The sequence below is a fragment of the Bombyx mandarina genome, chromosome 11 (genome assembly GCF_030267445.1).
Source record: "Bombyx mandarina strain Sakado chromosome 11, ASM3026744v2".
Taxonomy (NCBI): domain Eukaryota; kingdom Metazoa; phylum Arthropoda; class Insecta; order Lepidoptera; family Bombycidae; genus Bombyx; species Bombyx mandarina.
In genome coordinates this window covers 2,211,807-2,227,748 of record NC_143218.1, presented here as the reverse complement: position 1 = coordinate 2,227,748, position 15,942 = coordinate 2,211,807, and the positions used below count along the sequence as shown (strand labels likewise).

General features: G+C 44.3%; 1 protein-coding gene across 50 annotated transcripts in view; it reads left to right on the top strand.

Moving 5' to 3' along the window:
- The window catches only part of LOC114246679 (uncharacterized), an 85,909-nt gene that overhangs the window by 29,541 nt on the left and 40,426 nt on the right, over positions 1 to 15,942 (top strand). For 16 of the 50 annotated variants that reach the window (XM_089731325.1, XM_089731328.1, XM_089731323.1 and 13 more), the window contains 16 exons: positions 496 to 605; positions 928 to 1,075; positions 1,197 to 1,336; positions 2,145 to 2,262; positions 2,762 to 2,907; positions 5,072 to 5,219; positions 5,341 to 5,480; positions 6,348 to 6,480; positions 8,010 to 8,155; positions 9,861 to 10,008; positions 10,128 to 10,288; positions 11,873 to 11,990; positions 12,922 to 13,073; positions 13,672 to 13,819; positions 13,941 to 14,080; positions 15,690 to 15,807. In XM_089731325.1, coding sequence (XP_089587451.1) covers positions 496 to 605; positions 928 to 1,075; positions 1,197 to 1,336; positions 2,145 to 2,262; positions 2,762 to 2,907; positions 5,072 to 5,219; positions 5,341 to 5,480; positions 6,348 to 6,480; positions 8,010 to 8,155; positions 9,861 to 10,008; positions 10,128 to 10,288; positions 11,873 to 11,990; positions 12,922 to 13,073; positions 13,672 to 13,819; positions 13,941 to 14,080; positions 15,690 to 15,807 — 2,214 coding nt within the window. The remainder of the gene's footprint in view (positions 1 to 495; positions 606 to 927; positions 1,076 to 1,196; positions 1,337 to 2,144; positions 2,263 to 2,761; positions 2,908 to 5,071; positions 5,220 to 5,340; positions 5,481 to 6,347; positions 6,481 to 8,009; positions 8,156 to 9,860; positions 10,009 to 10,127; positions 10,289 to 11,872; positions 11,991 to 12,921; positions 13,074 to 13,671; positions 13,820 to 13,940; positions 14,081 to 15,689; positions 15,808 to 15,942) is intronic. The other 34 variants (XM_089731309.1, XM_089731303.1, XM_089731319.1 and 31 more) reach the window with 21 other exon arrangements.

Below are 15,942 nucleotides of genomic sequence, written 5' to 3'. Positions count from 1 at the left end.
CCGAGAACCCCCTGCCCTGTGAACCGATGACTAGCCCTGCGGGAAGAGCTCAGATGCTGAAGGCAGACTATCGGAGAGGCCTACATCCAGCAGTGGAAAGATGCAACCTGATGACGATATGCTCCTCACCAAACCAACATTAATCACCAGTCTCACCTTGATGAGTAGCGAGCGAATTGCGACTGAAGTGACTACCCTCAATTGTCGTGATAACTAAATTGAGTTTTAGTCGATATATAGACGAAGATCTTGTTATGTATTCTGAGCTCCAGCTCGTAACCGTACTGACTTGAAGGAGCGCGGTCGTGTCTGGCGACTGCCTCCTGCCCCTAAACAGTTACCGCTTGCAGCTTGAAGGGTCCTTAGACACTGGTATGCATCAGAATTGAGTCGTCTACCTCACTTGTCTTAATGAGCGTCCGTGAGCACTCGTGAGTACGAGCCGTTTCTAGCTCGAAATCGTGTTGGCTTTTAATTGTAACGAAATATTTGTAGATATTCAAATCTCGGACGATTGTGTAGATGCGGACTTCGCAGATGACTTTGTAGAAAAAAATGGATTTAGTGGGTCCAAGGAAGATATCGAAACCGCCTTCGAGGATGACGTGAGTTTACATGTTGATATTTTATTTAGTCATTCACTCAATCATTCGTTCATATTTTTTTCACAAACTAGAATTACATTATGGTGTATCAAAGATAGTGACACAAAAACTAAACAGGTTTCCATAATTAACACAACACGAGCAAGAGTAAGCGCAAGACAGGGTGAAATGGAGGCAATTTGTGAGGGCCCTGTGTACCAGCAGGGTACCCTAGGACTACAACGACTCTCCTCCATTCTCCACCTTGAGACCTGAAACCGAAATCTCAATCTGCATTATGTTGTCTCCTCAAAAGACGAACATAAGGCATTAATGTTTTCAGGATTTAAATGAATATTTGCAGACCGAAGTATCCAGTCCACCGCGTTTAAAAATCACCAACAACAAGCCCACCGCGATATCGTCGAACGCGGATTGTTCTGGAAGTCCAAATGCTAGCGTAGACTTAAAAGATAAAGCCAAAAACGAAGGTAAGAAGCATCGTCAAGGATCATTTACTGCCTCTTATCCCACATTACGTGGAGTTAAGCAACCAATAAAAAATGTGCGCTGAGTCATCTAGGTAATCAAAAAAATAATTGTAATTTACAGTGAAACAAGATTTAATCAGTTCTGTTGATCACCAACAACAAGATGCCTTGGTAAACGCCAAGAGTGTGCCAAAGAGGAATTCCCAACATAGGTCTCCAAAGAAATTGAAGACAAACAGTATAATAAGTTTGGACAAAAATGTAAGTGGCGACAACCCTATTCGTTAAGGTTGTCTCGAAAATAAAAAAGTTATTATTCTCAGATACAAGACATCACAGTCACATGACATTGTACATAATAGTGTAAAAGTTCTCGAAGTTTTTATATATATTGCATAGGCCGGTAAACATACGGCCCATCTAGTGTTTGAGTGGTTACAGAAGTATATAGACATCCACTTAAATTATAAATGTACAAGTGTGTTTGTTTGTTTTGTCCTTTCACGTTGAAACGAACCAACGACAACAGACTAAGATGTTTATAAAGTGACAGTATTAGGAGAGTGACATGAGCCGTATCCCGAAAAAGCATCTAATTCTCACGGGACCTTCACTGACGCTGTTGAACAGCCAGTACCAACGTAAATGTCGCCACCCAAGTTGAGACAGAGTCCTAAGTCTCAGCTCTACAGTACATCGACTGTCTCGCCCTTCAAACCGAAACGCGTTACTGCTTCACGGCAGAAATAGGTAGGGTAGTTATACCTACCCGTGCGGACTCACAAGACGTTCTACCGCCAGTAATTACGCTATTACTAAATATTACACGATGCTATTCCTTCATGGTGGAAGTCATTTGTGAACATAGCTTAAGAGCGTATTTCGTTAGACAAATCGGTTACTGTCTGCGGGATTCGAATCTTGGCACAGCCGCGTCGCTCTATACGAACGCACCGGCCGTCTTATCCCGCAGGCCACGACAACATCGAAGCACTGTTCGTTTATAATGTTCATTTTATGTGTTGCCTGTATGTTGATCACATAAACGAATTCCTCCTTCCCCTCTCAGAAATTCACCACATACTTCATCGGTGATTTGCCTTGTGTAAAGAGACGCATTAAAAAACGGAAGAACCTACAGAGAGCATTTGTACAAGATGACGATAAAAATGAAAATTCTGGCCGCGGTGAGTATAGCAATAGTGCAAGCCCTCTCCTTGTTCATGTCGGAGTAAGGGTAAGGGTAAGGTTTCCCTAGTCCCGACTCCCTTTTTAAGTATCGACCAAATCATCACGGTAGAGGCCAATCCTGCAGCGTCCACCTTGATGGCAGCGGCAAACCAATCGCCTCCGACAAGAAAGCCGCGTTCAGCCCTTCGGAATAACAACACCATTATTAGTAAAAAACAACTTACAAAAGAAAAATAAAGGCTAAAGAAAAGAAAAGGTTGACACGAGAGGAAAAAGAAAAAGAAGCTATATAAAAAAAATCGTAACTGTGACTCAATCAGTTAAATTTATGGAAACGTCCGAGATAGAGGATCCAATCAAGGATCCAATTCAGTCCTCCGAGCCTCTCCCCGACATGCCTCAGCCTCAACCTAGGGCTGTGGAAAACTCTCAGCCACCACTCCCAACCAAAGGAGTATGACCCGCAGGGTCTTAATTGTAACAAAATATTTACAGATATACAAATCTCGGACGATTGTGTAATAGACGCGGATTACGCTGATGACTCTGCAGAAAAAATGGGATGGAAAGAAAAGAAAAATAGCGTCCCCGATAAATTTAGTGGACGTAACGGAGATATTGAAACTGCCTTCGAGGATGATGTGAGTTTACATGTTGATATTTCGTCATTCACTCAATCATTCGTTCATATTTTTTTGACAAACTAGAATTACATTATGTTGTAAAGATCGTTAAACAAAAACTAAGCAGGGTTTCCATAGTTAACACAACACAATCGAGTGGGTAGTGTACAAAAAAACAGAAAACACATTAATGATATCGAGGGGAAGAAAGGCTATTTAATTTAAGCGACAAATCCTAGCAGGCGATACTCGACTTCTACGAGTCCGCCGCCGAGCTGTAGGTGGAGGAGGACGTTCGTCCAACTCTGGCCCCCGTGAGTTGGCAGTCTCCTCCCGGTGATGGTTATGGGGCGACCTGAGGGGGTCGAGGTTACGCCGCATGCTACCGTCATTCTAGCGCGCTGGTATCAGGAGGATGGGACGTCATGCCGGCAGCTGTGGTCCGCGTTTTCGTTGTCGCTGTCGTCATCGAACATACTGAGAAAGAGTAACCCGGTCGACGGTAGGCAAGCTGGTTCTGACCCAGCGGGTTATCCCGCAACATCAGCGGCATCACCCGTTCGGTCAGATGGGCCGCCGTATCGCGGAGACCGGCGTCGATGTCTCGTCAACGACCGCATCTAAGACCCGTCGGTCGGGCGTCCTCGAGGTGGCGCAGCGAGTCAAGTTATAGTTTTGACTGCAGGAACCCCTCGTACTCTCTGACGGGGTTCTGACTCTGGGCGGAGATCGGATGTAGGGTTTGAGAGTGCAAGGCGAGTCGCATGGAACGGTAGTGGCCTAAAAAAAACCTTGGGCACTTGGTCTGCTCCCAACAGTTGAAGATCATCAAGTCCCACATATCCCGCGTGCTCCATAGACGCGGATCTTAGGAGGTTCAGCCCTCTTTCTTTTTTGGGTCGGGGACCGTACCTCCTACGGGGTATGTGGAATTAGTTCGCGACTGCGAACCGCGATCCCAAGGATGTTTTCAGGACCCTACCTACTAAGCGACTCCTGCACTTTTCGTCCAAGCGTTTGATCCCCTCCGAGGTCAGAACCCGGATGAAGTAGGGGGTTTACCGCGGTCAACACTACACAACCAGACGGCCCGGCTAAGGAAGGCGAAGGACGCCTAAGGACGCATTGCACAAGACGCAGTGCGATGCGGCTGTTGTACAGGAGGCAGCCTTGTACCCCGGTTGACCGCAACGGATACAAAGGTCACTGTGGTCCACAATAGAGGGGCACTTGGCGAGGCCGTGGCCAGTGCCAAAGCACCGAAGACAGCACGTGGGCTTCTATCCAGCCTACGTGCAGTCTCTCTGGGCTATCTAAACATGGACCTTAAGAAGGGGTGCGATCGGGCAACGCGCCCATGTCGTACGACTCCCGGTATATGTAGCGCGGAAGTCCCCGAGATCGCGATGGCCACGGCGAATTCCTCTTTTGTGCTGCAATTGCCCGGGCCCGTTATTTTTATCTCTGCCATTTTAAGGGCCCGCGCGACGGGCACCACCTTGGGGTCCTGCAGGTTTTCCGTCAGATGGGCTGCCAAATTTTCGGCTGCGGCGCTGAAATTTGCGCCGACGCATTCTAGAAGGCGGGCCCCGTTGGCAGTCTGCCGGACCCTTAAACCACCCCCTCCACGGCGAGGGCGTCTATATTAATACCACCACGTGCCCAGGTCATCACCTCGTGATAGGTGATGCCCTTTTCTTTGGCGACCGGCACCAGCTCTATCACCCATTCTTTATCGATACTCATCAACGTAAAGAGTGCGAGAGAGAAACGAATTTCTTAGCAATCCATGGATTTGTCATGGGAGTGTCGGTGGAATTGCAGAGGAATTTATACGAAGGCTACGAACGGACTAGCGACCCTAGTGCAGGTTCAAGCTCCTATCAGTGCACAATACTCTCACCGCCAAATAGTGTTCGATAGGAAACACTACAGTGCAGCGGAGTCAACGCAGCATCAATCGCGTTTGAGTGGCATCCGCGTATGAGGAGAAAACCTGGTCTAAAGCGATGTTAAAGAGCAAGCGCAAGACAGGGTGAAATGGAGGCAACTTGTGAGGGCCCAGGGTACCCTAGAACTACAAAACTCTCCTCCATTCTCCACCTTGAGGCGTGAAACCGAAATCTCAATCTGCATTATGTTGTCTCCTCAAAAGACGAACATAAGGCATTAATGTTTTCAGGATTTAAACGAATATTTACAGACCGAAGTATCCAGTCCACCGAGTTTGAAAATCTCCAACAACAACCCCACCGCGATATCGTCGAACGCAGATTGTTTTGGAAGTCCAAATGCCAGCGTAGACTTAAAAGATAAAGCCAAAAACGAAGGTAAGAAGCATCGTCAAGGATCATTTACTGCCTCTTATCCCACATTACGTGGAGTTAAGCAACCGATAAAAAATGTGCGCTGAGTCATCTAGGTAATCAAAAAAATAATTGTAATTTACAGTGAACCAAGATTTGATCAGTTCTGTTGATCACCAACAACAAGATGCCTTGGTAAACGCCAGGAGTGTACCAAAGAGGAATTCCCAACATAGGTCTCCAAAGAAATTGAAGACAAACAGTATGAAAAGTTTGGACAAAAATGTAAGTGGCGACAACCCTATTCGTTAAGGTTGTCTCGACTCTAAGATATTCAGTGTTCTCAGTTAAAAGACATCACAGTCACATGATATTGTACATATTAATGTAAAAGTTCTCGAAGTTTTATTGGTGGTAGGACCTCATGTGAGTCCGCACGGCTAGGTACCATCACCGCGCCTATTTCTGCCGTGAAGCAGTAATGCGTTTCGGCTTGAGGGTGGGGCAGCCGTTGTAACTATAATGAGACATGAGAACTTATATCTCAAGGTGGGTGGCGCATTTACATTGTAAATTTCTATGGGCTCCAGTAATCACTTAACACCAGTTGGGCTGTGAGCTCGGCCACCCATCTAAGCAATAAAAAAAAAGTACTGTCACCTTAAAAACATCTCAGTCGTCGTGGATGAAGGGCAAACAAACAAACACACTTTCTCATTTATAATTTAAGTGGATGTCTATACACTTCTGTAACCACTCAAATACTCGATGGGCCGTATGTTTACCGGCCTATGCAATCGAAACGCGTCACTGCTTCACGGCAGAAATAGGCAGGGTGGTGGTGCCTACCCGTGCGGACTCACAATTCGTTCTACCACCAGTAATACTAAAGTATTACTAAATATTACACGATGCAATTGTTTCATGGTTGAAGTCATTCGTTAACATATCTTTAGAGCGTATTTCGTTAGACAAATCGGTTCCTGCCTGCGGGATTCGAACCTTGGCATGGTGGCGTCGCTCTATGCGAACGCACCGGCCGTCTTATCCCGCAGGCCACGACAACATCGAAGCAGTGTTCATTTATAATGTTTATTTTATGTATTGTCTGTCTGTTGGTCACACAAACGAATTCGCCTTTCCCCCTCTCAGAAATTCACCTCATGCTTGGTCAATGAATTGCCGCGTGCAAAGAGCGACATTAGCAAACCGAAGAACCTACAGAGTGCATTTGTACAAGATGAAGATAAAAATGAAGATTCTGGCCGCGGTGAGTATAGCGATGGTAGGTTCATGCCGATAACCTGAACGCTCTATTAGGTCGAGACAGCGACTTCTTCACTTCAATTTCAATCTTGACCATCCTAAGTTTTTCGCCTGATCAGCGCAGTGGGTCGCGTTTTCGATCCGGTGGTAAATTCTACGAAACACTGCTCTTGCTAGGGCCAGTGTTGTTGGCAAATCCGCTCAAGTTGAGCCCCGTGAACTCTCCACAGCGAAACTGGAATAGTCCCTTAGCCAGCGTATAGGTAACGGAAAAAAAATATTGCTGTCTCTGTTACGTGACGCACGTAAAGAGAGAGAAAGAGAGAAGACACTGAAGTCTGACATCGGAAGCCACATAAGTTCTCGTCATCTCACGATTATCTAAAACCGCGACATTATATCTGTAGGACGGGCAAGAACGTAATGTATAAAAAATTGTTAGACGGAGCGTTAAGGTGTGAGCGAGAGAAAACGATAAGAAAGATAGAAATAATGGAGAGATGCAAAGCAATATGGTGAGGACGGTTAAATGGGCGATATGTAAAAAATGGTGTCAGTTAATTCTTGGTTATAAATAAAGGGAAAATTTTGGAATGATAACATACATAGGTAGGAGAGACCACATTATTGACACCATCCTCAGACATCATAGGGGCGAACCAATCACGTTTGTTGTATTAGAACAATTTAGAAATCTTCTTTTGACGTTAGCAAACGAAAACGAATGGCGTCTATGCACCTCCATTAGCTAGGCTCTATCGTAGCACGAAGTTAGCAGAGCTCCGACGATACCGCGATCGTGCTGCCATCTCTCGAGAATCGTGCTGCGTTTCTTTGCTAACAAACTAAGGACCGTCTCCGACACATAGATAGATAGATACATTTATTACGGTTTTATTTTACGATCATCAGCCTAATTATTACATATATGGTATATATTTGTTATTAGTTATGAAATGGCTAGGGGTCGGATATATGTGTCGCAGAACCCATGGCCGATGGACCAGACGCGTTCTGGACTGTAGACCACGTACCGGTAAGGGCAGCGTCGGGCGCCCCCTGCCCCGTGGACCGATGACTTGCGCTGATATGCGGGAAGAGCTCAGATGTTGAAGGCAGACTATCGGAGAGGCCTACGTCCAGCAGTGGAGAGATACAGCCTGATGACGATATGTTCCTCACCAAACCAACATTAATCACCAGTCTCACCCTAATGAGAAGCGACCAAATTGTGACTGAAGTGACTACCCTCAATTGCCGCGATAACTAAATTAAGTTTTAATCAATATATATGCGAAGAGCTTGTTATTTATTCTGAGCTCGAGTTCGTAACAGTACTGACTTGAAGGAGCGCGTTCGTGTCTGGCGACTGCCTCCTATCCATAAACAGTTACCGCTTGCAGCTTGAAGGGTCCTTAGACACTGGTATGCATCAGAATTTAGTGGTCTACCTCACATCTCTTAATGAGCGTCCGTGAGCACTCGTGAGTACGAGCCGTATCTGGCTCGAGTTCGTGTTAGGTTTTAATTGTAACGAAACATTTACAGATATTCAAATCTCGGACGATTGTGTAAAAGACGCGGACTTCGCTGATGAATTTTTAGCAAAAATTGGATTGACGAGAAAGAAAAATAGCGTCCGCGATAAATTTTGTGGATCTAAGGGAGATATTGAAACCGCCTTCAAGGATAACGTGAGTTTACATGTTGATTATTTTGACAAACTAGAATTACACTATGGTATATTAAATATTGTTAAACAAAAACTAAACCATAGTTTCATAGGGTTTCCATAGTTAACACAACACAATCGGGTGGGTAGTGTACAAAAAAATAAATACAAAAAACACTTTAATGATATCGAGGGAGGCTACTTAGTTTAAGCGACGAGTCTTGGCAGGCGATACTCAACTTCTACGGGTCCACCGTCTCGCAGAAGGAAGCGGCGGAACGGTAGACGGAGAGCCCTTCCTCCCTCTCGGCGCCGTGCCGTCGCCGCCGAGCTGGGGGTCGGAGGAGGACGTTCGTCCGACCATGGCCCCTGTGAGTTGGCATTCTCCTCCCGGTAACGGTCATGGGGTGACCTGAAAGGTCAAGATTGTGCCGCACCCTAAGTTACTCTAGCGTGCCGGCGTCAGGAGGATGAGGCGACGCCTCAGCCGCTGCAGTCCGGGTTGCCGTCGTCGCTGTTGTCGCTGAACATATAAGAGCAACCCGGTCGAAAGTGTATCGCGTTCCGACCCGGCAAGCTGCCCCTGACCCAGCGGGTTATCCCGGAACATCAGCGGCATCACCCGTGCGGTCTGATGGGCCGCCGTATCGCGGAGACCGGCGTGGATGTTTTGTCATCGATCGCCTCGACAACCCGTCTTTGGGCGTTCTAAGGGTGGCACCGCGAGTCTGGTTGCAGTGTAGACCACGGGAACCCTCCTACTCTGACTGGGTTCTGACCCCAGGTGGAGATCTGACGGAGAGTGCAAGGGGAGTCGTTTCGTGGGTAGGGCCGTTAAACATCCTTAAACCCGCGGTCTACTGCAGACCGTCAAGTCCCACATAAACCGCGCGCCCCCTAGGCGCGGAAGCCTCAAATGAGGTTCGGCCTCCTGCCCGAAAAAAAATATGGTAGACAGCGGCTTGACTCTGGCCCACGCATTGCTGACTGGCACTCGCCATCAGATGGGCCATATGCTCGTCTGCCTACAGTGTGATCTATCGTACTCGCTAACTTTGCACCGACAGACTCCCTACTTTTCCAAAGCTTAGATAACTTGTTGGGAGGGAAGTACAAAATGGCTTTGAAGAGTTTGTTGAAAAACCTATATGAGCAGTTTTTTGTCTTTCCTTTTGTTCCTATATAGTAATGATTCGTCTTTATAACTCAGGTACAGAATGTATAGTATTAGCTACACTACACTAGTTTGGAAGGGTCGACACCAACCCATTCTTTATCGATCCACATCAATGTAAAAAGAGAGAAAGAAATGAACTTCAAACGTGTGAACTTCATGCAAGTGTCAGTGGAATTGCAGAGTAATTTATACGAAGGCTACGAGAGAATTAGCGACCCTAGTGCAGGTTCAAGCTCCTATCAATGCACAATAATCTCACCGCCAAATAGTGTTCGATAGGAAACACTACAGTGCAGCGGAGTCAACGCAGCATCAATCGCGTTTGAGTGGGAACCGCGTATGAGGAGAAAACCTGGTCTAAAGCGATGTTAAAGAGCAAGCGCAAGACAGGGTGAAATAGAGGCAACTTGTGAGGGCCCTATGTACCAACAGGGTACCCTAGGACTACAACAACTCACCTCTATTCTCCACCTTGAGACGTGGAACCGAAATCTCAATCTGCATTATGTTGTCTCCTCAAAAGACGAACATAAGGCATTAATGTTTTCAGGATTTAAACGAATATTTACAGACCGAAGTATCCAGTCCGCCGCGTTTGAAAATCACCAACAACAAGCCCACCGCGATATCGTCGAATGCGGATTGTTCTGGAAGTCCAAATGTTAGCGTAGATTTAAAAGATAAAACCAAAAACGAAGGTAAGAAGCATCGTCAAGGATAATTTACTGCCTCTTATCCCACATTACGTGGAGTCAAGTAATCAATAAAAAATGTGCGGCGAGCCATCTAGGGACTAAAAAAAAATTGTAATTTACAGTGAAGCAAGCTTTCATTAGTACTGTTGATCACCAACAACAAGATACCTTGGTAAACGTCAGGAGTGTGCCTCGCAAGAGGCAATCCCGATATTGTTCTCCAGAGAAATTAAAGAAAAATAAAGAAAGAAATAAAAGAAACAAGATAGCTTTGACCAAACAGGTAAGTGTTGACAACCCTATTCGTTAAGGTTGTCTCGAAGTTAAAAAAGTTATTATTCTTACAGGATGCTATTCCTTCATCGCGAAAGTCATTCCTGAACGTATCTCAAGAGCGTATTTCGTTAGACAAATCGTTTCCTGTCTGCAGGATTCGAACCTTGGCATGGTCGCGTCGCTCTATGCGAACGCACCGGCCGTCTTATCCCGCAGGTCACAACATCGAAACACTGTTCATATATTGGATTGGGGAAAAAGTTTCTTCGCATTTTTTAAGAAAATTCACAAAATTTTTTAATATAGTTTATTTACATTTAACTAAAGTATGTAGGTACCATTTTGTTCGATGACTTTTTGCCATATTGTAGGTAAGGACATGATCCCATTGCTATAGAAATTTTGGGGCTTCCCGATCAAAATACCGCGACAATTGGTTTTGACAGTCCTCTCGTGATGTTAACCTGACACTACCTAAAGATTTCTGAAGACACCGAAACAGGTGGAAATCTGAAGGTGCAAGGTCAGGACTATACAGCGGATGCATTAACACCTTCCAGCCAAGCTCTCTTATTTTTACTGAGTGGCTAAAGATGTGAGGTCTAGCGTTATTATGATGAAAAACTACACCCCTTCTGTTGATTAATTCCGGCCGCTTTCTTTCAACTTCTTGCTTTAATCTCATCAGTTGTTCGCAGTAGAGTTTAGAATCGATGGTCCTGCCTGGTGGTAACAGCTCATAATGAATAATGCCCTTCCAATCCCACCACATACAGCATCACCTTGTTGCGAGTTAACGCGGGTTTCGCCACAGTCTGTGAAGCCTGGCCTTTGACCACGACCTTTTTTGCTCGTTCTTGTCGTACGTGATCCACTTTTCATCACCAGTTATCAGCTTCTTCAAAAATAGTTTGGTTTCATTACGTCGTAATAAAGAATCACAAATGAGTACACGGTTTAATAGGTTTCTTTCAGTGAGCTCGTGAGGTACCCAAATATCGAGCTTTTTTGTGTACCCAGTTTTTTTCAAATGCGCCCAAACTGTTTTGTTGTCAATTCCCAGTTCTTCAGCTACGTCGTAATTACTGACATGCCGATCTTGCTCCACTTTTTCAAAAATGGCATCCATTTTATCCGTAATAGGGCGACCAGAGCGACGTGCATCCTTGACATAAAATTTTCCGGATTGAAAAGGCTTAAACCAAATTTGTGCTACTCTCACAGACACTGCACTAGGTCTATAAACATTGCAAATTTTTTTCTCGGCTTGCGTTGCATTTTGTACCTTTTTTGTAGTAAAATTTTAAAATGTATCGAATTTCTTCGTTAGATTCACTCAACTTAAAAGTACGAAAAATATATAAAAATCACACATCTTCCTAATTTGAATTTAGAATTATCTTCTTTAAAATTTAAACTTTTAATGATATCCAACCCAGCCAGATACAAATAGTATAGCCACAGAGATTTTATTACATTTTCATACATACTATAATGCGAAAAGACTTTTTCCCCAACCTATTATAATTTTTCGTTTATGTATTGTCTGTATGTTTGGTCACACAAACGAATTTCCCTTTCCCCCTCTCAGAAATTCACCCTATGCTTCATCAATGAATTGCCGCGTGCAACGAGCGACATTAAAAAACCGTCGAAACTACAGAGTGGATTAGTACAAGATGAAGATAAAAATGAAAATTCTGGCCGCGGTGAGTATAGCGATATTGGGTTCAAGCCGATAACCTAAACGCTCTACTAGGTCGAGACAGCAACGCATCTCTTAAGCTTCCTGAGTTCCTCGCCGGATCTTCGCAGTGCTTCGCGTTTCCGATCCGATGGTACATTGGTAAATTCTGCGAAGCACTGCTCTTGCTCGGCCTGGTTTCTGACCCCGGGCGGTGATCGGGCGTCGAGTGAGAGAGTGCAAGCGGAGTCGTTTGTTTTGGTGGAGGGCCCTAAAACATCCTTGGGCCCTCAGTCTCCACTCAACATCTACGGCCCGTCCAGTCCCATATACCCTGCACGAACCCTAAACACGGAAAAGATTCGTATGAGATTCGGTCCACTGACCGAAAAAAAAGTGGCCGAATGTACGTGTCGCAGAACCGATAGCCAATGGAGCATACGCGTTCTGGGCTGTAAGACTACGTACCGGTAAGAGCAGCGTCGGGCGTCCCCCTGCCCCGTGGACTTGCACTGATATGCGAGAAAAGGTCCGATGCGTGCGGCAGACTATCAGAGAGACCTACATCCAGCAGTGGAGAGATGCAGCCTGATGACGATAAGTTCCTCACCAAACCAACATTAATCACCAGTCCCGCCTTGATGAGAAGCGAGCGAATTGTGACTACCCTCAATTGTCGTGATAACTAAATTGAGTTTTAATCAGTATATAGACGAATACCTTATTATATATTCTGAGCTCCAGCTCGTAACAGTACTGACTTGAAGGAGCTCAGTCGTGTCTGGCGACTGCCTCCTGCCCCAAAGAGTTACCGCTTCCGGCTCGAAGGGTCCTTGGACACTGGTATGCATCAGAATTGAGTCGTCGACCTTAAATGGCTTAGTGAGCACTCTTGAGTACGAACCGTCTCTAGCTCGAGACCACGTTGAATTTTAATTGTAACGAAACATTTACAGATATTCAAATGTCGGACGATTGTGTAATGGACCCGGACTTCTCTGATGACTCTGGAGAAGAAATGGGATTCAATCCCATCCCATCAGAAAAGAAAAGTAGCGATAAATTTAGGGGATCTAAGGGAGATAATGAAACCGCCTTCAAGGATAACGTGAGTTTACATGTTGATATCTATTTAGTCATTCATCCAATTCATTCGTTCATGTTTTTTTGACAAACTAGAATTACATTATGGTGCATTCAAGATAGTTCAAACAAAAACTAAACAAGTTTCCATAATTAAGACAACACAATCCACTGGGTTGTTTAAAAAAAAAAAACAAAAAACAAATTAATGATATCGAGGGAGGAAAAGAAATTTGGTTTAAGCGACGAGTTCTGGCAGGCGATGCTCGATTTCTGCGTCCACCAACCCGCAGAAGGAGGTGGCGGAACAGGAGATGGAGAGATCTTCTTCTTTCTTAGCAATCCATGGATTCGTCAGTGAAATTGCAGAGGAATTTATACGAAGGCTACGAGCGGGCTAGCTACCTTAGTGCCGGTCCAAGCGCCTATTAATGCACAATACTCTCACCTCCAAATAGTGTACCATAGGACACATCACGTCGCAGCGAAGTGGCAACCGCGTGGCAAGAGAAGATCTGGTCAACGACTCTCCTCCATTCTCCACCTTGAGACGTGACACCGAAATCTCAATCTGCATTATGTTGTCTCCTCAAAAGACGAACATAAGGCATTAATGTTTTCAGAATTTAAACGAATATTTACAGACCGAAGTATCCAGTCCGCCGCGTTTGAAAATCACCAGCAACAAGCCCACCGCGATATCGTCGAATGTGGATTGTTCTGGAAGTTCAAATGTTAGCGGAGACTTAAAAGATAAAGCCAATAACGAAGGTAAGAAACATTGTCAAGGATCATTCACTGCCTCTTATCCCACATTACGTGGAGTCGAGTAACCGATAAAAAAGGTACAGCGAGTCATTTAGAGAATAAAAATAATAATTGTAATTTACAGTGAACCAAGATTTGAGCAGTTCTGTTGATCACCAACAACAAGATGCCTTGGTAAACGCCAGGAGAGTGCCTAAGAAGAAATCCCTACATAGTTCTCCAAAGAAATTGAAGACAAACAGTATGAAAAGTTTGGACAAAAATGTAAGTGGTGACAACCCTATTCGTTAAGGTTGTCTCGAAGTTAAAAAAGTTATTATTCTTACAGGATGATATTCCTTCATCGCGAAAGTCATTCCTGAACGTATCTCAAGAGCGTATTTCGTTAGACAAATCGGTTCCTGTCTGCGGGATTCGAACCTTGGCATGGTCGCGTCGCTCTATGCGAACGCACCGGCCGTCTTATCCCGCAGGTCACGACAACATCGAAACACTGTTCATATATTGGATTGGGGAAAATGTTTCTTCGCATTTTTTAAGAAAATTCACAACATTTTTTAATATAGTTTATTTACATTTAACTAAAGTATGTAGGTACCATTTTGTTCGATAACTTTTTGTCATATTGTAGGTAAGGACATGATCCCATTTCTATAGAAATTTTGGGGCTTCCCGATCAAAATACCGCGACAATTGGTTTTGACAGTCCTCTCGTGATGTTAACCTGACACTACCTAATTTCTGAAGACACCGAAAGAGGTGGAAATCTGAAGGTGCAAGGTCAGGACTATACAGCGGATGCATTAACACCTTCCAGCCAAGCTTTCTTAATTTTTACTGAGTGGCTAAAGATGTGAGGTCTAGCGTTATCATGATGAAAAACTACACCCCTTCTGTTGATTAATTCCGGCCGCTTTCTTTCAACTTCTTGCTTTAATCTCATCAGTTAATCGCAGTAGAGTTTAGAATCGATGGTCCTGCCTGGTGGTAACAGCTCATAATGAATAATGCCCTTCCAATCCCACCACATACAGCATCACCTTGTTGCGAGTTAACGCGGGTTTCGCCACAGTCTGTGAAGCCTGGCTTTTGACCACGACCTTTTTTGCTCGTTCTTGTCGTACGTGATCCACTTTTCATCACCAGTTATCAGCTACTTCAAAAATAGTTTGGTTTCATTACGTCGTAATAAAGAATCACAAATGAGTACACGGTTTAATAGGTTTCTTTCAGTGAGCTCGTGAGGTACCCAAATATCGAGCTTTTTTGTGTACCCAGTTTTTTTCAAATGCGCCCAAACTGTTTTGTTGTCAATTCCCAGTTCTTCATATACGTCGTAATTACTGACATGCCGATCTTGCTCCACTTTTTCAAAAATGGCATCCATTTTATCCGTAATAGGGCGACCAGAGCGACGTGTATCCTTGACATCAAATTTTCCGGATTGAAAAGTCTTAAACCAAATTTGTGCTACTCTCACAGACACTGCACTAGGTCTATAAACATTGCAAATTTTTTTCGCGCCTTGCGTTGCATTTTGTACTTTTTTTCTAGTAAAATTTTAAAATGTATCGAATTTCTTCGTTAGATTCACTCAACTTAACAGTACGAAAAATAAATAAAAATCACACATCTTCCTAATTTGAATTTAGAATTATCTTTTTTAAAATTGAAACTTTTAATGATAACCAAAATATAAAATATATAAAAACCCAAACCAGCCAGATACAAATAGTATAGCCACAGAGATTTTATTACAAGTTCATACATACTATAATGCGAAAAGACTTTTTCCCCAACCTATTATAATTTTTCGTTTATGTATTGTCTGTATGTTTGGTCACACAAACGAATTTCCCTATCCCCCTCTCAGAAATTCACTCTATGCTTCATCAATGAATTGCCGCGTGCAACGAGCGACATTAAAAAACCGTCGAAACTACAGAGTGGATTAGTACAAGATGAAGATAAAAATGAAAATTCTGGCCGCGGTGAGTATAGCGATATTGGGTTCAAGCCGATAACCTAAACGCTCTACTAGGTCGAGACAGCAACGCATCTCTTGAGCTTCCTGAGTTCCTCGCCGGATCTTCGCAGTGCTTCGCGTTTCCGATCCGATGGTACAT